Source organism: Pagrus major, chromosome 17 (assembly GCF_040436345.1).
Source record: "Pagrus major chromosome 17, Pma_NU_1.0".
Lineage (NCBI taxonomy): Eukaryota > Metazoa > Chordata > Actinopteri > Spariformes > Sparidae > Pagrus > Pagrus major.
The window spans coordinates 11,028,551-11,054,143 of record NC_133231.1 but is presented as its reverse complement, the minus strand read 5'-3'; the positions used below and the strand labels follow the sequence as shown (position 1 = coordinate 11,054,143).

Below are 25,593 nucleotides of genomic sequence, written 5' to 3'. Positions count from 1 at the left end.
TATTGTAGTCCCCAGTGCAGAGCCACGCTTTACAGTTTAGACCTGTTCTCTCAATACTCCCACTGATCCCTCTGAATGGAAACCCCTCTGCTGGGCTTGCATTCAGAGGCTGTTTATCCCCCCTCCTGTGTCTGTGTGTGTGTGTGTGTGCGCGTGCGCTCAACTGATGTACTGTATACCCCTTACATTCCCCTCCTCTTTGTTTTTAACTCACAGGAATTAATAAAAAATGCATAGACTACATTCCTGGGTTAAGGAGAAAGAAAGAGCCATATGGATCTGCCATCGACACAATGGTCCTGTTTTGACCATGTCTTGCTCGCTAATGATCAGAAACATTCAAAACAACTTTTATGCAGACTCCTAACAGACATGATTAGTTTTACAGTTGGTTAATACTGTATTCAGTGTGGCTCAGACAATAGAGGAAGCTTTGGCTATTTTTACCCCTAATAATAATCAGTTATAGGTTCTCAGAAAAGGATGGAGGGGGTTAAACATGTCAGGGGAGGAGAGAAGTAATTGAACAACGAGGAAATCAGAACAATCACGCCAGTGTTATCCTCGGACCCATCAGAGTTTTATATTTGCTTATGAACTCTTCAGTAGAGTTTAGGCACAAATACAAAAGTAAGCACAGCTGGGTAGCTATGGGACAGATTATAAAAGAAAGATTTTGACTTTTACATGTTACCCATCAGTTGAAGGATTCTTCATATAATGCAAGTCATCATGGAAGTTAATTTTACTTATAAAGCCCCAAATCACAAATCACATTGCCTCAGTGGGATTTACAATCTGCACTGTGTGTACCACCCTCAATTCGATTAAGGAAAAGCAACGCCATCAAAAAAGCCCGGAAGAAAAAAAAAAAAATGGAAGAAGCCACAGGAAGAGCCACAGAGGAGGGGTCCCTCTCCCAGGCAGCACACACATGTAGTAAATGTTGTGTGTACAGAAAGGGCCAACAAAATCACAGATTACAATGAGAAAATATCTGATAGAAGTAGATAATAAAACATATGTGAAGAGTGTGGATCCAGGAGGACGACTGAGCAGGATGAGGCGTTGCCGAGTGCTGCCCGAGCCACACGACCTCCTCTCCACCGTGATGACCTGGATAAAAATATATCACAGTCATAAGCAAATTGTTGATGAACAATATAATATTGGGCAACTTGGTAATGATTTTCAAGAAAAAATGTTTCCATGAACTCCCATTACTCCCCACTGCAAATTTCCATCTTGAATATTCCTGTAATTTTGCAGCCCTGGTCACAGCTGCAAATTGTCAACAGCTCTGACTGCATCTGTAGTGTTGTGTGCTCCCTGCTGCTTGAGCTGCTCTGACACTTGGGGAGGATCTAATTAATGGCTGTAATATTGTAAGACCAGACGTGCTGTGACCGCTGTGTGTGTGTTGGGCATAAATAAATGTGTTTATGTCTCTTGTCCTTGCCAGTGCCAGGTATCTGGTGTAACTTCTATTTTCTGTACTCCATTTCAAAGAAATAACAACCACAGTTTGCTCCCTGGTCCAAACGTCCATTGGTTTAAATCCTGTGTGTGTGCGTGCATGCCTGCATGCTGTCTGTGTCATCAGTGTCTGTCTTACACCCAGATGCATGACGCATGACTTTGTTTGTCTGATTGTGACATGCAAAGGTGACTGCATCATTATGACGCAGACATGCTACATCTATGCAGGACTTTATGGGTCGTGTTTCTTTGTATTCAAACAGCTCTGTCAGTTCCCTCCTGAGGCCAAACTAGGTCAGATTTATGAGGAAACATTTGTCTCTCTAGCCTGAGGGCACATGTCTCACCTAGTGAGAATGATGGATGCTGAGCAGATGAAGTGTTCTGGGTTAGTCTGGTTCTGGTCTTTTTTGGAATTTAAATGTCTCGTTTACCCTCAAAGCATTGGTTAAGCATTTGTTTGATGATGTTTTGTATATGATTAAAAAGGTTTTTGATTTATAATCATATTTTAAATGCAGGTCCTGTCGCTCTATCTTGTGCTACAGGTGTCTTGTCTCGTCCTTAGCCTTGTGTATAGCCTTGTATGCACCCTGTGTCCTGTGGTATATAGCTCTTTAGCTCTTCAAGCTATCTATAAGTAGCTGCTCCAGCTTACCTGTCACTATTAATACCTACAGATTAACCACCTGTGATTCACTGGCACCTGTGATACTGCTACCTGACATGTTTTCAGGAAAAGCTCCTCAAACGCGACACTTTAGTTTGAGCAGGTAGCTTTTAGCATCAGTGCTGGAGACAGAGCCACGCTGCTACATTGCAGGTATGGGGATGTTTACTAGCCTGCTAACCTGTGGCTGCGGCTGCTGTTGTTCCCTCTGGAAGTTTTTTTTTTTTTTTTGTGGAGAGGAAAGGAAACCATTTCCGTGCCAGGCCGAGTGGCTCACTTTGATGCCAGTGCTTTTAAAACTTTACATCAATCAAGCTGCTGTTTTCCTCCAGTGTCAGCAGACAGACAGCGCAGTGGGACTCTTAGTTGCATTAGAGTGGCATGACCCTCGCACCACCTCACATGATCCAGCTGTCAGCTGTCCTGCACCCTGAGCTTTGGCAAGTTAGATGAGTCATGACACATTTTAAGCCATGGAGTTGTGACAGCAGGACTTAATATTCATTCATTCATCCATTCATACATTGGCTGTGACTGGGGTTTTTTCTTTTTTGCTGCAGCCTAATAAATGTTATCCTCTCTGTTTTTAATTTAGTTTAAGAGAACCAGACTTTTCAACTATCCAAGTTACTACAAAAGCAATAAAATAAGAAAAAGAGGGCATCTGTAGTGAGAGCTGCAGCAATTAATTGATTCATCGATCAGTTGTCGACTATTAAATAATCTCCAACTACTTCGATAATCCATTAATCGGTTTGAGTCAAATCAAAAGTCAAAATTCTCAGATTTCAGCTTCTTAAATGTGAATATTTTCTGGATTCTTAACCCCATCATCACAGTAAACTGAATATCTTTGGGTTTTGGACAAAACAAGTAATTTTTTGACTTCATCTTTTGAAAACACTGACAAATTTCTAAACAAAGCGATAAATCAAGAAACTAATCAATAGTTGCAGCCCTAATATCTGGAATCATAATAAAGGAAAACTAAAATAAAACGGTGCTGAATCATAATGTTACCGTTGTGCGAGGCTAATATGTACCACCTGCTTACCATATACGACCATAGTCAGATTAGAAATAGAGAATAGAAATCAATTACAGTGAAACTTCAAATCAAAATGTACATCAACATTGTTTCTGGTCAGATGGTTCTCTGTCCTCTAGTGTAAATATCAAAGTGACTTTCTCCATACCCATATCTAATGTCTAATGTCTGTTTCCATCACATGAACCCCGTTCATCTGAGAGTGCCTTCCCTGCACAATTAGAGCTTGTCTCCCCCTAGTGGTTTACATGTGCTCTACAGTGCAGTCCAGGGATCTGGATAGAGATGTTTGATGATTAATTCATGAGCTTGATTTCTTTTTCATAATGAAGAATTATTAATCACAAGAGGAGTCACCACTGCAGATTATGCTTTAGAAAGAGCAAAGTTTGGCACCCAGTTTACCCAAACGATGAAACTTTCACAGCATGAAGCAATTAGGGAGAGAGCTTCCCTTCGATTGGGCTCTCTTCGAACTTTGATTCAACACTCTGCCGGAGAGACAGTTGAAAAATTCACTTCATGAATTTAAATGTGCCTAGAGGTTTTCACTGGGGCTTTGAGGATAGCCCCCCCCATGTCCTGCTTGTAAAGACCCTTTAAAAGCAGAATGCTTGATACATGCAGAGAAACAGAGCAGATGCTTGCAGTGCGATGCCTTTGCTGTGAACCCCCGTGGTGAGAGTGTGAGAGGCAGGTTTGTGCCTGTACCTGTTATCCCTGGAGATTTGGCTCACAATGTACGTCGTCAAGATAGTCCTGCTGATTGAGCACTGGCAGAACTGGTTACCAGAGTGTGCGTGTGTGTGCACGTCTGTGTGTGTGTGCGTGCTCTTGTGCTTTGTGCCTGCCAGTGTTTTTTTTTTTCCTTTTCTTTTTAGTATTACTTGGAATTAAGGTGGTGCAAAGTGAGGTCACGGGTTCAAATCCTGGCCACAATGAAATGATAGAGAAACTAAAATAGAAAAAGGGAAAGTCCCAACAATATCCACAGTCTTTACTTCTTTTTTTGTGTGCCTCAACTATTTGAAACCAAAGCATCAGGCTTAAAGGACTTTCATTTTTTCTTTTATTGTGTTTTATTGCATTTAGGGTTTGGATTTCTTTCCAGCGTTAGTGATGTTTTTTTCTGCTTGAAACCTACTTCTCTATTCTACTTGTGTCTTGCACTCTTCTTCAGTGATGGAATGTGACTATGTATATTTACTCAAGTAGTGTACTTGAGTACACTTTTGAGGTACTTTACTTGAGTATTTTCATTTTCTGCTACTTTATACTTTCACTCCATAGTGTTTGGGAGGCTAATATTGTGCTTTCAACTCTAATAAAATACATTTTTTTACTTTAGTTACGAGTTCCTTCACCTATGGTGTGCTGCACCAGAGCCTATGTAGCACATGTTAAACTAATTTTATTATCAGCAACCAGATTAGAAATATACAATGATTCAGATAATCAGAAAATGCTGAATACCATATCTAGAGCCAAACCAAAATGGTTCACACATGGTGTATATGTTGTTCAATATGTGCTGATAGTCAGCGATATGTTCCTTTCTATCTCTCTCCTCCAGAGGATGACGTTGATCTAGAGGCCCTTGTGAATGATATGAACTCTTCGCTGGAGAGCCTGTACTCCACCTGCAGTGGTCAGCAGACAGAGTCCACCCCACTGCTGCACAATGGACAGGCCTCTTCCTCACACCCACACCATCACCACCACCACCACCATCATCATCACACACAACACAACCAGCCTCGGCAGGGTCAGCACTCGCATGCGCAATGCCACGTCTCACCGGAGCCGCCCTCCTCCTTGTCCGCGATCTCACCTCAAAGCGGCCTCCGACGGTCACAACCCATGCACATCCTCGCTGTCAGGTAGGTGTTCCTACCTTATATGCAGATCCTTAATTGATTATGATTATATTTCTTTGCCCACTTTAGCAGCTCATAGGTGGATGGGTTGTATGGCAGGCCTAGCGGTAACCCTAGAGGGAGCTGTCCAGTTGGTGGAAAGTTGGTGAAATAAACATATATTTGGCTGCAGTGGTGTAATGGAATGGGAGAGCGCCCTTTATAGCAGGGGAATTACCATGAATCAATGTTAATACGACAAAACATAAGAAAGAACTTGGGGTTGTAAAGTGACAAAAAGTATGGTTCAGTTAGCACTTGAGTGTTTAATGAATGTAATGGTCCTTAGTTGATTACTCAAGATGAATCATTTATTCCAACCTTCACCACCAAGGTGAAGATGTGATGCTTCTCTTTGTCTTATGTGATAGTGAACTGCATTTCTTCAGGTTTAGTTGTGTTGGTTGGGAAAAAAACATTTAATTTGAAGACATGATCTTGGACTTTAGAATTTTCCTAAACCTAATCCTAACCCTAAAATTATTAACAGACTGAGAAGAAAAAACAGTTTTGACTTTCTGTCAAATACGTCTCTGTACTTTACTAACCAGCTAGCATTGGCCCTTCTTGTCGAGTACCACTTTTGTACCTCAAGACATGGTAATCCGACAGTATAGCGCAGGCCTCTGGTGGTGGGCACTGACTGATAGCACTGCCAGCTGCGCAGCTAACTAAGCTAACAAGCTAATGGCAGCTACAGTTAGCAGCACTTAACAGGTACTCTTGTCATATGCTACCCTCTATTTGTTTTGAGTATGAATTTGAAAGGTAGCCAATTCTTACATATTGCGCCTTTAATCTATAGAGAAAGGGAAAAGGTAGTAGCAGCCCTTATTGAGTGTTCACGGTTGAAGGTATATTTTGTACCAACTGCTCCTTAGTAAAAATGTGTGCATTCATCAGGTGTACTCGGGCAAACAGAAGTATGGCGGTGTAAGCTTTGAGCTAACTCCTTCCAGCCTCGTTTCACATGTATAGCCACATGCACACGTGCAACAGAGCTCCCAACCTTTTTTCCCTCCACGCTGGAAAGGGAGCCTCTCACTATACACTGTCATCCCTCCGCACCCTCTCGATAATTGGGCGCAACGTTTCCTCCCGCTCCCTATCTTTAGCCCTTCAATGACCCGTTCCTCCTTGTCACACCCTCTTTGTCTCAAACGGCACCAGCAGGAGGAGAAAGGTAAAGATTCTCATTTGTTTTAGTGCAAATGTCTCTCTCAATTTGAAGAGTAATAACCCCTAGTCCTTCCTAACGCTTTTACTGTATGCATTAAAAGTTGCTGTGCTCGCCCGCACGTACACACCAGTGCATCAGAAGTATGGTTGCATACACACATCTGATGTCAGCTCTTATTATTCACCTTTAGAGTGTATGACAGGGAGGGAGGGATGATCAGGAGTATTCTGTCTTATGAGCTCTCTCTCTCTCACACACACACACACACACACACACACACACACACACACACACACACACACACACACAGACTCAGGCCCTGAAGTTCTTATTATTCAGGGCTGACCTCTGAATAACCCTGTTCTCAAGCTCAGATGGGACAACATCAAAAGGCCCGTTCCCTTTTGAACTCGCTGGGTTCTACAGAGAGACAGAATTTAATAGAGACAGAGAGAAAGAGTCTTCTGCTGTGATTCTCAGAGCTACCCACCCCGCTAGAGTTTCACAAACTGACCTGCCAATTACAAAAAAGGAAGAAGACTGAATCCTGAAAAGTTGATGATCAGCTGTCAAATCAACATTCCCCTCCCAGGCCAGGGGCTTACAGTATATGTGCCTAATTTAAAACACTGCTTGAAAGTGATGTCTTGATTCAATATTGATGCGTGATAAATATTGCAGAAAATTAGCTGGCAGGCTGCGGGGGTCTGTGATTTCCTCTTCATTATGGGTAGATCAGATGGAAACAGACATGAGGCTGGATACTGTACAGCAGCACTTTATTAACTCTGACTCTCCCTCCTGCACATATTTCACGTGTGTCAGCAGCTCTCTTTTCAAAGTTCTTCCATTTCACTTTTCATGGGGGTGTTCCAGGTCGAGACCTACGACTTCAGGTCATATTTTTGTATGAATGTTCTTTTGTCCTCTTCCCCTTGTCCAGGAGGTTGCAGGAAGAGGAGCAGCAGCTGAGGACATCATCTCTCCCAGCCATCCCAAACCCCTTCCCTGAGCTCTGCAGTCCAGCCAGCTCTCCTGTCCTCAGCCCTGGCTCCCTACCTCCTGGAGAACCCTCCACTGGCAACTATGTAAGTCAACCCCCATGAAAACACACTGCAGAAACTTTCCAGATATGTTGGCTTTTCAGGAATCCAGAGCAAAAACACTACATAACATCTCCCAGCAGGGCTCTTGTGGGTTTAATATTTTACTCTGCTTTATAATTTGGTGTGGCTGCATTTGATACAAAACATCATCTTCATACGGTATGGGAGACCATGTCAGATGCTTTTTTACTCTGAAAAACAGGATATGAGACATCAGCTGATTTTGATTTACTTTTATGTTGATAGCTGAGACATGTGTGACTCAAGTGGCTTGTTTTGAACCATGCAGGATTTGAATATCGTAAATCAGCTGTGTGTAGTGGTCAGCTGCGTGTTGGACATAAAGGTTTAGGAATTTTCCCCCCGCTGTATGTCTGCACCATGTTTTGCTCATCTGAGGACTGTTGATTGCTTGCATGTGATAGCACTGTTGCTGTACAGTGCATGTGTGCTCAGGGGAGGGTTTGTGGCTTTGTTTGAGGGGGGAAAAAAAAGATTGAGGAGGAGCAAAGACTGTGTGTGTGTGTGTGTGTGTGTGTGTGTCGGTGTGTGTGTGTGTGTGTCGGGGTGTGTGTTTGTGTGTGTCGGTGTGTGTGTGTGTGTGTGTGTGTGTGTGTGTCGGTGTGTGTGTGCGTGTCGGTGTGTGTGTTGATGTCAGTGTTGGTGTACCTGCACACATGGCTGCATTTCTGTGAGCCTGTTTGCATTTGTGTGTTCATTTGTTGACAGAGATTTAGAGACCGGTCCGTCTGTTCCTGGAACCAGAGTCCCTCCATCATCACTTTTAATGATCTTCACATGGGGCCAGCCAGTGCTGGTTACAGTAACATTCCAGCTTACAGTAATGTGAGGGCGGGCTATTTCTCATAAATATGCTCCCTGGCTATGATCCTGGCCTGTTCTGGTCATGGCTCTTATGGTGTGGGATCATACGCTGCAGTTCCAGTGAAGTCGTTTCTTCGCCAACATGCGAGTGTGAGTTTCTCCAGCGTCAGCTCATGAATCGCTTGATGAATTGATCAACTTGTGGCAGCCAGTAAATGCTTTAAGAGTTGGGAAGTTGTGGCTTTGAATTACCATCTCCGACATAAATAAAGCTCTAAATATTTAATGTAGGACTGAGCCCCGAAAGGTTAAATTTCACTCTGGTCTTCACGAGTGGGAAAGTTGTTTCTTTCTCTGTGGGAATGATGGGATTGAATTACTAGCTGCGGCATAAATTCAACACTGCATTTTAAATCTCAGTTCATATGGTAAATAGGTCAAAGATTAATGTCTTACTAAGTGGTTATGAGTTTTGTGTTGAATTACTAGCTGAGACATAACTTTGGCTCTGTATAAGTAAAACAGGCGTGTCTGGTAAATATTCAGAAACCAATTTATTGGACTGGGAGACCTACACGGGACGGGAATGTTGTTGGCTTTTGAATTCCCAGACGGCCTGTTAAGAGTGCATTATGGACCAGGAAGTGGAGAGGGGGGATTGAAGGGGGTGCAGGGGGGAGGTGGAGATTAGCAGCAGAGGAATCAGACGGGAAATATCTGTAAAGATGTGAGATCAGTAAAAAAATGGGTGCAGGTCTGACCATCTTTGCTTTTTTGAGCCACTGCAGTTTATTTGGAGGTACCAGATCTGCCTTTGACATTGATTAGAGTTGTCCCACATCAGAGCAATCATGTTTCCTATTTTCAGTTTGTGCCTTTAAAGAGCAGGAATTAATATATTTTTGTCTTTAAGCTGCACACTTAAATCTCACAAAAATCGTCCTGCTGGTGTAATATAAATACAACATTTCCAGTTTCTTTTTGGACATACAGAGGAGACCTCAAGAATATTGTTAAACTCATTTTATAATGAGATGTTTGTTTGTGTTAAACGTGCAATATGTAGTTTTGGAATACAAACTCAGAAATATTTATTATTTCCATAAGTGAATAAACAAGCTGTTCTCAGAAGAAAATAAGGTCCCCAGAACACTGTTTGAAGCTAGAAAGGTGGCAGGGTGCGCCAAATGTAAACAAAGTAAAACAGTATGAAATTGTGTTCTCCTTTAAGGTCGGTTTGTTTATTCAGTTTATTCAGTCATGAAAATGAAGAGAGTTTGTTTATTTAGTTTGTTTAAGCATGGAACTCAATCAATAAAAGATTTAAAATTTCTTCTCAAAAACTACATAGTGCACCTTTAACATGAGATTGTTTTGACCAGTTTTTAATGAACTTTACATCATCTTTACATCATGTGTTGAAACACTGCCATACATCTGCTCAGAATGCACTAAAATGTAAACATGGCTGTAAAGGAAAAGCGATCGAGGAAAAGCAAAGTTTTTACTGTTTTGTTTTCCATGCACCACCAAACTTATGCAACGAAGGAGTAGTGCTGAGAAAGAGTTGTGGAAAATTGAATTCCTTCTGTGTGTTTACCGTGCGCACACACTGTGCACACACTTGTGTAAACTTGTGCAAGTGCGCTGTGCATCCATCCATGCATATGGGTGTATTTGTTTTTTAAGATGCATGTGTGTTTGTGTGTTTGCGCTCACGTTGGCCTGTTTGTCTTTGTGAGTTCTGTAAACTATTTACAGCATTGGCAGTGTCTATCCATTGTTGATGGCAATGGAAAGTATGTCTCATTGTGGTTGTTCTTCAGTGGAAATTCAATTCAGCACCTTTCCACTAAAAAAAAAAAAAAAACCCTCCTGGGGAGCCGTCTCATCACACACATGTGCTTCTAGGGTCCTGCTCTGGAGGCATGTGGAACAGTCTAACATGTATTCCTCCCTTGAGTGGTTCAGATCGGTGGACAAGTGGGATGGTGAGCAGGGAAATTATTGCTCCCAGCCCACTCACCAAGACCTCTAACCATAAACATTTCAGCCATATGTGCTCTGCTTTGTGCCCTCTTATTTTGTTTTTGTCTCCATCGTTCTGTCTCTATCTACCCCTCTCCCTGCCCTCCAAACATCCAGTCCAGTGAGCCAGGCTGCCGGTGAGAAGTTTCTCTATTTAGTGTACTGAATTTTCCAACCTCCGGGCGCTTTCTGACAGACTCTCATACTTCTGTCCCTCTGTTCCTCCTTACCTCACTCCTTGGCCTCTGTGAAGGAGGCATGAGGACGCAGCGCTGGGCTGTCAGGAATCACTGGGCAAGCTGTTTGACATGGCCATATGATTCCCAATTACCTCACTTTCCTCCAGTCTCCTCTCCCTCCTGTCCTCCTCTATTTCTCCTCTCCTAGCCCTCCTCTCTGCAGCGTGTCTTCATAGCTGTGCATTCTTAAAGGGGAACATCTGAAAAAAGGGACTCAGTGTGTTCAGTGGAATTCTTAGAAATAAAGTGCAGCATTAAAGGTCTAATATGTAGAAGTACTACTAAACTAAAATGATCAACAGAATGTAAAGAAATAACAGTTTTGAAATGATGTGAAAGATGTCTATGTGTGATGTTGCAGAGATATCTATTGAAGTTAGCATACTAACCAGCTAGCCCCTATCCCGCTTTGTAGGGTGATCATCCAATAGTAAACACCAACACTCCCCTTGTGCTCTGAGCTCCCAGTCCGGGCAGAGTCAGCTACTCAGACTGCTAGCTGCATGGCTAACTGAGCTAACTAGCTAACAGCAGCTACAGTTATCAGCATTTACTGGTTACTCTGATGATACGCTGCCCCCTATTTGTTTGGAACATGTACTTGACAGGTGGTCAATTCTTACATATTGCACCTTTTTAAATTAATGTAGTTTTCGTACTGTCCCGGTGATGCTGCAGAAGTATTCTGAGGTCCTTCTGCAGCACTATTTATTCAAGTTGTTGTTCTAGCAAGCCTGAAAGAGTCAAGGCCAAATCTGAATGAATGCATTTGGTTAGTTCGGAAGCGACAGGACGATTAAGAAACCCAGAACTGGGAGGCTGCCATCCAGCTCCAGTCCAGTGTGGTATGTGTTATAGTGTGGCCAGATGGGAACATATCCTTAAAAACAGTGACTTCCTGTTCCTGCTCAGGATTACTGCAAACATAATCTGGGTTTTATGGAATTCTAAAGCTGCATACATCTTTCCACATGCAGGCAACTGGCCAAAAGGCAGGTATTACAACCACACTACTTAAGAAAATACTCTGAGCTTCGCCTGTGTAATCCATGTCGTGCAATGGAAAGAGCTATAAGAAGCCTTGAATGTAAGTCAGTTAGCTGGTATATCCATTAATTTTCTCAGTCCGGGTTCTTGACAGTCTGTCCTCAGTAGTGCAATAGAGAGTGCTGCTATGTGTTTATACTTGGACACTGTGTTCTCATAACTGCCCCAGTCCTTCTAGTGTGGGAACACTGATTTGATCACTGGTTGCCAGATTTTGCTGGATTTACTGTACTTGGACTGGATGTCCTGTAGCTCACTGTGCTCTATGGTATGGCTGGATCCCCACGCCCTGTCTCTGCCGCTCCAGTCTGTGTTTCATTATCTCTCCATTGGGCCGTCTATCTCTTGTATGTCAGTGTTTATCTTACTGTCTGTCACAAGTGTTCCTCTGTCAACCCTCCACCCTTTGTCCTCTACTTCCAAACTTTAAGTTGAGGCAAAATTCCTCTTGATCTCAGGCTGGCAGGAGTACTGTTCAGAGTGTACTGTAACAATTTAGCTCACTAGATGAGTACTTATTCACACATGATGAAGTAAGAGGCCTAAAATAGTGCATGGTGCCAGACGAGCAGTGGAGCTTGGGTTGGCACTAATAATGTTAGCAAATGGGCTGTTGGTGCTCAGTTACAAAAGTCTGAAAAATAATGCTACTGTTTTCTTTATAATGCAGGTTAACATGCTAGCAGTCTGTCCAGCATCTCTTCACGTGTTCTCGCATCAACCAAAAAGCGGCTTGTTATTATCCTTTAGTAGGGGACAGCTAAGTATAGTACGTAAAAATGTTCAGGGTTATACAAATACTGCATCTGTTCATTGTATGCGTTTTCCAATCGTAAAAGCAGCATCTGAAAGTGAGTACAGCTAGTGTACAAAATGTTCAGGATTATGCAAATGTTCTACCTATTTATAGCATTGTATTTAGACGATGGAAGCAACATATTCAAAGACATGTGCGGAACATAATCAGGACGCGGATTGTGTTAAGGTACACACATTAGCATGTGGTACATCTTTTGAATATGTATTTGAATACTAATGTTAAATAAAATAAAATCACATTCTATAAAAATATGAAACACGTGCTTGTATGCCTACAGGCTTTGAAAGAAAACCATTTGTTTTGCCGGCTGTTTCAACCTAATTTCCTGTGTTTTCACGATGGTCCACAGGTGACGTTACTTGCTTTCTTAAGTATCCTTATCTGTCTATCTCTTGAAATCTGCTACAGCTGCCACCGTGTCCCTGAAGGGATCATTAACATTTGCTCTAATGATGGTGATGCTGATCATTTTCCTACTTCATCTCACTTTTCCTCACCTCTCTCTCTCTCTCTCTCTCTCTCTCTCTCTCTCTCTCTCTCTCTCTCTGTCTGCATGACTTTTCCTCTAGTTGAGTCAGCCAGACTTCAAAGCTGTGACACCTACTTACCAAAAAAGCATTTTGTGAACGCTGCCAGTATCGAGTGTTCTGTTCTGAAGTATAATTTTGAATGATGAGCTCATGATGTTAGCTCGTCGAGATCATGCGACCTGTTTTAAATGAGTCTCAATTTAAGATCATTACTGTCGCGCAAGACTGAAGACGTAGTAAATCCAGTGTAATGAGCAGCGATATCCGCTTTTATTGAATTATTCACAGAGAGAAGTGACAAGGAAGGTATGATGCAGGAATGAGACGGAGAGCATACTGTCTATTTTTGCGTCTCGGCATCGGACAAGCTGCCAGAAAGACTGTTAAATGTCATCATTATTACTTTTGGTATGCTGGAGGATATGAATGTTGCATACACTCACTTATAATGCTAGTCCGCCCCAGCAGCTGAAAGAAATCTGTGAAGTAATAAGTAGCCAAAATTTTATGTGAAGGAAAGTTTTTCAACATATTCCGAAGTGCCACCTGAACCAGAGGCCAAAACTTTCTTTGCACAAAAGTTTACCCCTACAGTAATTGATATTTTGGCCAGAACAAGCTGTAAACACAACACTGGCATTTTATTCCCTTATAAAGTTGATATGGTGCACGTTAGCAACTGGTGGCTCATATACACATGTGGACACAGAGCACATTCATGGAGTCATGTTGTGGTCACCAGTTTAATGTAAGTTTGATATTCAGTTTTTGGCCTCCACCAACTGATGTGAAAAATTGCACAGAAGTAATATTAACAGGGGACCAAGTTTGTGTTTCATGCATGTGTTACAAGCATAAATACACATTTAGGTACAATGTGGTAGAATTTTTACTTTACAAACAACGTTCACATGGGATTAAGATCACAGATGTCCTTCGCAAATTGTTAAAAAATGACCAAAGGTCTCCAGGTAATACTAGTCCCGTGCGAATAGGGCTTTTAGCTGCTAAATTTTCCACTGGCTCGATGCTAACTTTGTCTGTCTGCGGTTTGGTGCTGTGCAGGTAGTGGGTTTTTAGAAGTTTATTGCTGTAAACAGCTGCCTGCTGTGGCTGAAAACCATACTGATTAAAGCAGTGAGAGTGAACCAGAACAGTAATGTTGCTCGTCAAAAAACAGACGCCCATAGAAATTAGGGTTACAGAAGAGTTTGGTGATTATTCTTTACATTACGAGTCATTTATTTTATTATTATGAAAGTATTGATTAGAGCATCTTTCAAAAATGAAATCACCTTATCGCCAAGTGATGTCTGTAAAGTATCATCTTCAGCTTTTAGGATGGATTCAGGGATTCAGCTTTGAGAAAACAGTTTTTACTCAATGAGTGCTTGAAGCATTCGTTCTTGTTGTTGAAAAAGAAGACAGTTGAGTTTAAACTAGAAACACCCGGTGGATAAATGATGGGCATCGATCCATTCCTCCTCTCACTCTGTTAGCGCTGAAGCATGGCATTCCCTTGCTGCCTCCTTCCTCGATGTTGTAAATACTCCGGGTCAAAGGCGAGATTTTTCCACTGTAAACGGAAAAGCAGAATGGAATGCTGTCGATGCCCAAACTGTTGGCCTCAATGTGTGGGAACGTCTGTGGGCGCGTGCGTGCGAGTGCGTGTATTTAAACGCAAGGGTGTTTTTGTGAGGAGGTTCAGTTTTGTGTGTCATGCGTGCGCCTAGTGTATGTATGTTTGCCTTTACAAGCAGGGGATACTTATGTGTGTGCATCTGTGAGTGTTAGGCAATATGTTTGTGTGTGTGTGTGTGTGTGTGTGTGTGTATGGGTATGTGTTCTGCTTCTCATTGTAGTTCTGCAGGCCGCACTGTGCCGAGATCAAAGGTGACACAGCGCCAGAAATCTGCTGGCTCACTCTTCCAACAGCCAGCTCGCTTTTAAATAGATCTTAAAGGGAAATATGGAACACACACAGACACTTGTTGTATCATGTAATCAGCATTTAGTCACGTTTATATGTTTGCGGTGTGTGTGTGTGTGTGTGTGCGTGTGTGTGTGTGTGTGTGCTGTTTATGCCACTTTGATTATTTATATCTTTGTGATTATTTGTAACTGATGTGAATATAAATAAAAACTGGAGGTTTTATTGAGCTTGTGCGTGCATGCATCCATGTGTGTATATTTGACGCATCCCTGACTGTTGGCCTCATTATTCCTAACATTACGTCTAGTCTCTGAACACACACACACACACTTGCATGTTATCTGATGCTCTTTGTGGCAGAGTTAAGGAGAGCATGCAGGCGGTACAGTAACCCTTTGTCAGCATACATGACCCTGCTCTCTTTCTCTTTCTCAGGGAGACACACACACACAAACAGACACAAATTGCACTGAGTGACGTTGAGCGGATTTGCAGCATTCAAAGCTGTGAAATACACATTTTTTGGCGGCTGTTTGGTAAATTTTACACAGAGAAGAAACAGGCAGGTTGTGGTCGAATTTGGAACATGTCATGTGTCAGGGCCATATTTATCCCCCACTGCTAAATGGAAACATGCCTCAACCTGCTACTACCACACACACACACTCACACACACACACACACACACACACACACACACACACACACACACACACACACACACACATACACATGGCCTATTATTGAATAATAAGGTAGGCTGGAATGATTAGTCTGAGTAATGGCTCAGTTATAATAAATAAACTGGACAGAGCCACTTGGGAATAGATAACATGTCATAGCTCGTACAGAGATGTTTTTGCTTGTGTAATAGTGTATTACTGAGTGCACTGCACAAATAAAGTCCAACCAAAATGAAGACCATCATTGAGGAGAACTATCCCACTTATGCAAATTATAAGACACAAAATTCTACACTAAAACAATCCTGTTGCATGCTTAATGAAATTACACGCTTCCAGTAAAAATAGGTCAGTGTCACTGCAACCATTAAGCCATCTGCAGCTAACATCCACTGCCTGCGCTGTAGCAGAACATGCAGCAGTGCACATAGGTGTCATTTATGCTGGGGATGCAGGTCCCTACCACCTTTTGAAATGACCAATTTTGTTCTCCTTACTATATTTAAAAGCATAGTTAGGGGGAAAAAAAGTGTTTAAAAAATAGTTTGCACCAAGAAATGCTGACGAAATGAATTTTGACGCTCCGTAATGCAATTATTTCCCGCCGTAATTATCTACTCTGACCTCATTTGATCCCCTCATTGAAGACCATTGAAAAAAAAAAGTTTTCTTCATCTGAGCCCTCATGTTCCTGCCACTTTTCAACACAAAGTGAAGCTCTTGGCAGTTCATGCACATTAAGTCCAAAATAAATTCCAGCTGTAGTGATTATTCATTGAAATGTACACTGCTGCTGCTAAAATACTCAACGATTGATTTATAACAGGCATCAGAAGGTGACTTAGGCTGTAGGCTGCTATGAAATACAAGCACTGAGGAAGCATGGAGACAGTGGAGGGACACTGGCATACTAAAATGCACAAATACACAAAGTACACAAAATGTAGACTTAAAAAAATATAAAACTATATCTGCTGCCAGACATAGTGCTGCAAGAAAATATTGTAACAATATCTAAAAAGTGAGAAACATTCATCAGCCAGTTCATGCACGGTGTACATTGTGACTAAAGTAAATACTTCTTCTGATCTCAAGCTGCTCATTTTGTGGAAACAGCAATTTAAACTTTGTTTTGGAGCACTGTCATCTTAAAGCTCACAGAAAACCAAACATGAGCAGGTAGAGTCCTGAAGAAGCCGAAATAATGCCGGCCAATCAATACAGCGATACAGGCAGACTGTCGGGCATTAGGTCCCTTTTACCCCAGCATTAAATTATGTCCCCACAGTTCATTTTTTAGTGATAGATTAACGAGGGAAGCCTGTTCAGAGCATTTTAAATTGAACATTGAGGTAATGGTAGGTGACCGCAAGCCTTAAATATTAAAAAGTAGTTAATATATCATACTCTACTACCTTTCGGTATTGGATTTAACTAAATAAATGTCTTGCTGTGGAAACTCGACAGGACCACCCAGGCTATGCGCGTGATGCACCTTTAATAGTCCATCCCTCACTCCCTGTCCCAGAAGGCAGGCAGTGTAAGATTAGAAGCCACAACTTTCACCCTGCTAATAGGGCAAGATCCCATTACTCCTGCAGCTAATGGGAATCCCTGATAGCGTTCGCTCTCTCCTTCGTCTCTGTCTCTGTATTTTAGATCAGATGTGTCTGCTTATGCATTTATCTATCCTGGAAAAAACGACTGACTAATGCGAAACTCATTAGATGATACAATGTCAGGTTTTGTCTGACAAACTTTACTCAGATGCCTTTTTTAGCACACAGTTTTTGCGTCGTGTGTGTACTTGCGTTTTCATGCACCCTCATATGTGCCTGACTACAGGTGCATATGCATGTGTGTAAGTTTGTGTGTGTCCATGTGTTTCACAAAAAGAGCAATGTGTTGCTGCCCATAGGCATTTCATCTGGCCAAAGCTGAACAGAGCTGTTGGACTCATGTAGGTCATGGAGACTGCATCTCCCTCTCTCTCTCTTTCTGCTCTCTCTCTCCCTTCTCTCTGTCCTCTGTCTGTCTCTCTCTCTCTCTCTCTCTCTCTCTCTCTCTCTCTCTCTCAGGGAAAGTAGGACAGCTCAGATTTCTGAGCTGCTGCTGCTGCTGCTGTGAAAAGGCAGAAAAGGAGGGAAGAAAGAGGAATAAGCAGAAGCAGAATAGAAAATGGGGGATTTAAAAGCTGCCAAAAACGGTGATCATTTGATTTATTAGAGTTGTAAAAGTTTTGAAAATGGTCATTTATTGCATGGTGCACATTTCAGTAGCTTATTCTGTTACCGGCATGTATCACAGGTCAGGAAACAGTTTATCATCCACTTAACTGTTCTTTTTTTAACTTCTGATTTTTGACATAAATCCACTATTATTGGACAAAAGCTGAGTCAAAAGACCACAGGGAAAAGAGATAACTATTGTAATTTGTTGCCACAATACCTAACAGAAAACGTAATAATGGTGGACAGGCCACTTTTACTCAAAGTAACAAAAATGAACAGAGTAAAGAATGAGACATAAAATGATGTTACAGATGAAGCCACGGCCTTCAGTCTTTGAAGTTGTGTTATCAAAGAACAAATTTGATTGCTTAGAGGCCCTTCAACAAAGAGCTGCTATTGGGATTTATGTCAGCAGACAGAATGAGAGGGAGAGCGACAGACAGAAGACACTGTGATCTTGGCATCTCCAGAGAAATCTCCCTGTTATTGGGGACAGTTTGTACAGAACTGTGGCACATACTGTGATTCCTTTGAGTGGGATATGATTGTTTGTAGTCGCCTGTGATGCTAGCTGCCCTCTTTTTAAACCCATTGGACACAAGGACTTGTAGATGTTTCCTCTTCTTACTGTTACTGTCTTACTTGTGTGAACAGAACAGTGATCCAACTGTGAAAGTTTTATCAAATGTATACAATTTAAATACAAAATGCAATGTGTCCTCATGCCACTGTGCAACAACGCCACTGCTTGCCATACAACTAGTGGAACATTTCCAGTATATTGCCAAAATCATGCCGATAATGTCATCTTTTGTTAACCCAATCACAATTCCCCTGCCCCATCCCTCTGCCCTCCTGCTGTAATTGGACAATGGCTCCAAATCAGCAGTGGTCTGAAAGGACATTCGCTGCCTGGGGTTTGCTGGCAGTCAGCTCCGGTGCACAATTAAGCATCCGCCCCCACTTTTATTCCTGTTGGTAAAATATTTGGCTCCATGCGGGGTGTATCTCAGCAGGTAGTCCCACTAAATAAAGAAGATACTGTTCTTGCATCATCATAACCGTGTCTGCATGGCCTTTAGGAATTCTGTTGCTGTATACTGTGCATGCGCAAATCTAATTTAATTTAAATAAGGGTATGTTTCACCCTTCCAACCAACTGGGATGCTGTTGGATGAAACTTTTTGGAAAATTACTGATTCTGTTCTGACCAAACTACAAAATAGATATGGTCAGGTCACCAGGTCACCAAAAGTATTGGAGTTGGTATATATGAGTTAAAAAGTACGTGCCATCCAAGTTAAAATGAGCCTTTGTAAAGTTTTTTTTTTGTGTGATTTTGTATCGAAATTGCGGTGAGGTCAAGTGCAATATCCAGCCAGAATTTTCTAAAAAAAGATAAAATGTGTGACAAAACAGCATTATGATGAAGTACCGTAGTGCTGCAGATATGCCCCGGCTTACAAATCTCATCCTCCAGATGTAAGAAAATATTGTTTGTTTGGTAAAAACCCCAACAAGTGTCACGTTATAAGTTCAAATTTAAGTTTTTATGCAAAAATGATGAGTCCCATTATATGATAGCAGACTTGTACATCCGTCGAAATAATTGCATTATTGTTTTCTTTACCACATCCTGTAGTGGAGCCCTAGTCTGTGTCCCTTTTTGGAGTGCACATTCAACACATCCTCATACCAAAATGACTGAATAGGTCGATTGCCAGCGACACGCAAAACAACATGACCATTGCAGCAATCTCAGATAAATTAAGGTTTCACTTTCTATTTGTATCGGCTGGACTTTGACACAAATACCAGCTCTTTTTTCTTATCTTTAGATGAGTCCAAAGTATTCTCCTTTTCAAAAAAGGATTTACATTTGACCGAAAATAGACATTTTACATGATCTCTAACTTCAGATTCCTAAATTTGTGTTACCTGACCTGCACTGCTAATTACATTTGACCCGGGTCAGCTCCAAAATCAGCAAACCTTCCACTTTGTGAACCTGTGTGGGTGTTGAGACTCCATTATTCACTGACAGGGCGGCCTCTGTGGGCTAACTAACAACCCCAGTATACAGTGTATGGTCTGATGCATGGCTGCACAGTGGCAGAGATGGCAGCCTTCCACCGTACAGGACTCTGTATTGTTAGTGTGCGCTGGGAGTCTCTTCCTCCTACATTTCTCTCTATACATCTCTCCATCTCTCCATACCATCCTCCCCCCCTCCCTTCCTTCCTCCCTTTCTTTTTCTCCTCTCCCTCTGTCCCCTGCCCACTAAATCCCTTTCTGCCTTCTTTTGCTCCACTGAGCCCAGATAGGCCTCTATGTCTTGGGTCTTAATTTGACGCGGTAATTGGATGACAAGGGACAGTTCACCGTCCCTTCCTCATGAGTCAGCAGAGTTTTCTTGGCCAGTGCCTCCCACTACTGCTGACTACAGGCGCTGAGCGGGGGTATGGCCAATTGTCCGAGGCCCATTCAGGTTTTTGTGTCTCCATCTCATCTTTGCAGGGGCGGCCTGGACCACACACAGCAACACAGTACAGTCAGACAGGCTTTATAGAAGATATTTGTTCATGGGAATATGAAGCTGGGGTGCGTCGTGTGAGCCAAATCAGCTTATCAATGGCTACAGTCATTTTTTGGCAACACGTATAGAGGCTTTGTAAGACGGTGACAGAGCAGATATAGCTACAAATTGACAGCGGAGGGGTTTGTCTTGGCAAGACTGATGACCTACAATAAACCAGCACCTTGTAATGTTGTATATAAAAGACAAAAATATAACCATTTACTTTTCTTGCTCCCACAATCCAGTTTCTCTCTCGGACTTATGCATTTTCATACAATAATCTCCATTAAAAATTTCCATTAACCATTATCATTCAATTTCATCTTCAAATGTATCTAATCTATATTTCAAATCATTGTTAAATACAAAAATTGAATCTTTATTGCTCCAAATATTAATTATGCATACTGCTACCAAAAAAGTAAGCCAATTGATTGGATGTCGAGGCCATAGATGGTTAAGGTCAGTTTAAGGGCTTTGGTTTGAGGTTGGGGTGTGTCATAATAGTACACAGCCTGAAGGCTCAGCTCAGGGCAAGAACGTCTCAGTGCGTCATAATCGGAAAAAAATCCCCTTCTGCTTCCATATTCCAGGAAGAGTTTACATGTGAGCTGACATCAGGGTTGAATTTACTTTACTGGACTTTTACTTTTTTGCCAATACCTGTGATAAGCACTTTTTTTCCTGGGACTCTTCTCTCCCTTGAACAGCTGTTATCCACATCCACTCCTGCTTCAGGACATTGCCCACATGTGACGGATCCTAATGTGTGTGCAGGCTTGTATGCCTAATGGCTAATAGTCTTTTCAGAATGTAATCTGCCACAGTAACTCCTATCTGATGTAATGGCTTGCAATGCGTACGTAATACCAGTGGAACTATTTATAGACCAGCAGCCAATTCTCAGAGAGATGGATGTGTGTGAGCTGCTGGGCGTGCACACAAACACACACACTTGTGTACATACTTCAGTTTGCACAAAGCACGTTCACATACGGCGCTCTTGACTTTCCTTTTGTCTGTTTGAGCCTGTCTAGTTTCTGTCTAGATGCGTGTGTGCATGTGTGTGTGTGTGCATGTGTGTGTGTGTCTGTGAGTGTCTGTGTCTGTGTGTTCATCACGCCATGTACAATATGTATGTCCTCAGCAATTGCATATGTGTGTGTGTATCTCAGGTTGTGTACGTGTAAGTGAGCACATCTGGGTGCCTGTGTGTCTGGTGTGTGTGTGTGTGTGTGTGTGTGTGTGTGTGTGTGTGTGTGTGTGTGTGTGTGTGTGTGTGTGTGTGTGTGTGTGTGTGTGTGTGTGTGTGTGTGTTGCCTGAAGCTCTCAGTCTCTCCCTGGGGGATTACATCACAGGGCAGTTATCAGACCTGAGTCATCAGAGAGGTTGAGCGGCTCTGCTCCTCCATTTAAATGAAGACAATTAAAGCATCAGAAGAGCTTTTTCTTTCTCTTTCTTTCTTCTTTCTTTCTCTTTCTTTCTTCTTTCTTTCTCTTTCTTTCTTCCATTTTTCTTTCATTTTTCTTTCATTCTTTCTTTTACTTTCATTCATTCTTTTACTTTCTTTCTTTCCTTCTTTCTCTCTTCCTTTTTTGTGCTTCTTTCTTTCTTTCTTTCTTTCTTTCTTTCTTTCTTTCTTTCTCACTCTTCCACACATGCCTACATCCTTTTTTACCCATGTCTATTCTTTTCCTTTAAGAAGACGTAGAGAAGTGGAGTAGGTCAGTTGAAACGTGTCACTCTGCTGTCATCTCTGTCTGCTTTCTCACTCCTTTCACTCCTAAGGCGGTCTAGTAACATCACCACACTGCAAGATAAGATTTCCACAGCTCCTGCCCAAATTATTCCACTTTGTTGTTTAATTTGTTTGCCTTGAGGGAGTTTATGTTGGGCAACTAATATGGAGCGTTGTGTTAGTTCACGTCCAGCTTTGAAGTCATGCACACTCTCAGCTGATCAGTATCATCTGACTGTTGAAATCACCAGTCACAGTCAAAGACGTCAGTGAGGTGGTGTCTATAATGAGACTAGCAGATACTTTTCTCATGATTCATTCAGCTCCTGCAGATGCTGGTCATTACATTTTTCCCACCAGCTGCCAACTGATATCTCCCTCCACCACCACCACCATTCCTTGTGTGTCACATCTCTACACAGAGTGTAGTGGAGTTTAATAGATCCCCACTGAAACTGACATACTGTACTGTGTTTTCAAAGTAACCACTGAGCCCTCTGTCACGTTTTTGTCACCTACATGTTATCCTGTTGGAATAAATGATCCTAAATGTATCTCTGGTAATGTCTGATGTGGGTTAGTGAACATGTAATCAACCTGCATCTGACCCCTGTGTGTGCAGAGATCTGATTATCCCTGTTCACATAAGACCAGGTTGAAAACTATAACTCCATACTAAACCATATAATTAAAAAGGACTTAGCTTAGTGCTGTGTATCAAATAGGATTGTAGTGTTGCAGCGATGTGTGGTGGACTGCAGATTGGACGTGGCAGACAGTGGGGATAATTCTTTCCATATTTATTTTTATACTTATATAATAATACTTATTTTTGATTAACTCCCAATTTCTAGCTCTACTTGCACTTTGCGATCTTTGTTGTCCGTGGACTGTTCATGCTAATCCCCAGATTCAACCCTTGCCTTCCCACCCGCAGGCACTGCCACACTGAACCAGTTCAGTGGAGCACATGATCAAGCTAGAAGTGCTGCCACTCCATAGGAACTGAGGGTTTGTTTACTCCCACGCCACCTGTGCACCAGCAAAATTGTTATACTGACATACTACTTACTGTAACCCTGTTTACACTGGACAAAAACCCCACTAACACCGACGAATATCTGGGAAAGGAACAATTGGCATTTCTGGATCAGATGACTCAGCAGTAGTCACAGGAAATGTATCAGCTCTAGCTCTAATTGACAATAACGTCAAAATGATACCTGCGTGGACATACTAATTGCCCATGCTTAATTTTTTTTCCAGTGCGAAGCTATGACATGTGTTGAAGTTCTGGATTTACCGCGTCAATAGCCAATGCCACAAATTCCAGAAAGGCAAGCTGGTCTACTCGGTAGACCACACCGACAGAAACGGTTTGCGCTAAATGGACTGATGAACCTGCTCGAATAATTAAAGCTGTGTGGGTAAAAACCTGTATTGCAGCATGTGTGATGTGTGCAGCCTTCTTTGGGGCTTTCCCCTCTGGCTGACAAACCGTGACGTAGGCGAGGGTGTGTGTCTCGGTCTGTGTGAATGGCAGGGAGGGGGTGGGTTGGTTAGACAGCTGTGCAGGCTAGATATGTAGTTAACAGTGGGAAGCATTCATACTACACATTCTGCTGCAGTGTGTCACCAGACGCTCTCTCTCTCTCTCTCTCTCTCTCTCTCTCTCTGCTTCCCACTCTTTTTCCCTTCACGTCTGTCTGTCTCCTGTTTCTCCCTATCCCACACACACACACACCCACATACGTGCCTGTTTGCATGTGCAGTCATTCACACACACTTCTTCTCCTCTCTCTCTCTCTCTCTCTCTCTCTCCCTCTCTCTCACTCTCCTCCCCCTCCCCCAGCCGCAGACTCCCCCCTCTCCCTCCCCAAAGTTTCCCGCTATAGTAAATTAAGTTGTATCACTCTGACTGCAGCCACTTTTACCACCATTTCCTCCTTCCTTCTGCCGAACTGTGCTTATTCCTGGATTACACCTCACCCACACATGTACAAACACACATACACACACACTGTGCCTTCCAATGAAAAACGTAAGGGGGGGGGGGGGGTTAAGAGGAAGTTGCTTCAAGGACAACGTAAGGCTGTTCTCGCCTCTCCCAGACGGGGTGTGTCAAGGCTTTTGTCTGTCTGATGCCGTATTAAATATCGGGAGTTAAAAGGAGGGGTGGGGGGGGGGGTGTGTGCGTGCATGTGTGCATGTGTGTGCAAAAGTCTCCAGATTTTTTGTTCTTCAGAGAGAAAGAATGTTGGCACGAAGCTTGCCACCAGGGGAGGAGGAGAAGGTCTGAGTGCTCAAGTGCTGCTCCAGGTTTGTTTCATTTCATTTGCTCTGTAATGAGTCTTGTTACTGCTGTGAGCGGCAGAGAGATCTGACTGGGGAGTTCAAAGTTAAGCCACAGGGAGGGAGGAAAAGGAGGAAGCAAAGTAGGGAGGGAGAGGGAAAAGAGAGGCAAAGAAGGAGAAAAAGAAGAAGAGAAAAGCACACAACACCAACAAGCCCTCACTTGAAAACTTCAGAACATTTCGGAGGCGAGAGAAGCGACAAAGACAAACTTTTTCTCTCCTTCCTTCATCCTGTCTTCCTCTTCCTGCTCCTCCTCCTCCTCCTCCTCCTCCTCCTCCTCCTCCTCCTCCTCCTTACTGCCCCACACCCTTCTCAAATGAACCCTCCCGCTTCAAGCTCTGAAAAAGAAACTGAAGCAGGGAGAGCTCGCAAGAGGTCTGAAAAAGTTGGCTGTGTCTGTGCATGACTGTGCGTCTGTGTGTCTACTGGACTGTGCATGCCTCTCAGAGTGTGTGCGTGCGTGTGTGTGTGTGCCTCTGTATGTGTGTGTGTGTGTGTGTGTGTGTGTGAGAGAGAGAGCCTGGGTCTGTGTGGGAATGATTACATCAGCCTGCTGCAGCCTTATGATTGGTTGTTGAGCGTGTGGTTTGATTCAGTGTGCCTCGGAGCCCGTGGCTGAGGCTGTAACCCTTTGTGAGGGGGAGAGAGAGAGAAAGGGAGAGGGAGGGAGAGAAAGAAAGATAGTTGTCAGACTCAACCGGCACTGGAAGCACTGAGCTGTACCTGCTGCCATCCGATCACTGACTGTCTCTGTGTCTCTGTCCTGTGAGCTATACAGACACCGGCTTTAGGTCACACAGACAGGGTTTTTATGTTTTTTAAGACAGAGCTGCCAGCCTAGATAGGACTGAAGGACTAGTCTACAGGCTGTGTGACAGGTAGCAAAACTGTCATCTGTAGGCATTCGAATTTCTATTTGTCTTTCTGGAGGAGACAGGGCGACAGACAGAGCAGCGAGGTTTCCTGTCTCAGTGACTGTGTGTGAGTGAGTGTGTGTGTGGGGAGCCAGGCTCACTCCAAAAAATGCCTTCGTGTTCCCCGGACTGCTGCCTTTTGCGGGCCGTGGAGGTAAGACTGCTTCTCTTTCTGTGTCTCTTATCTTTCCCTGTGTGTCCCTGCCTCTCTTCGCCTCCTTCTCTTTTTACATTTTAAGACCGTTTTTCTCTTTGAAGCGCGGCTTTGCTCG

General features: G+C 42.8%; 1 protein-coding gene across 6 annotated transcripts in view; it reads left to right on the top strand.

Annotated features, from left to right (window-relative positions):
• The window catches only part of grb10b (growth factor receptor-bound protein 10b), a 72,809-nt gene that overhangs the window by 29,618 nt on the left and 17,598 nt on the right, over positions 1-25,593 (top strand). For all 6 annotated transcript variants that reach the window (XM_073485073.1, XM_073485070.1, XM_073485074.1 and 3 more), the window contains exons 4-5: positions 4,771-5,077; positions 7,237-7,381. In XM_073485073.1, coding sequence (XP_073341174.1) covers positions 4,771-5,077; positions 7,237-7,381 — 452 coding nt within the window. The remainder of the gene's footprint in view (positions 1-4,770; positions 5,078-7,236; positions 7,382-25,593) is intronic.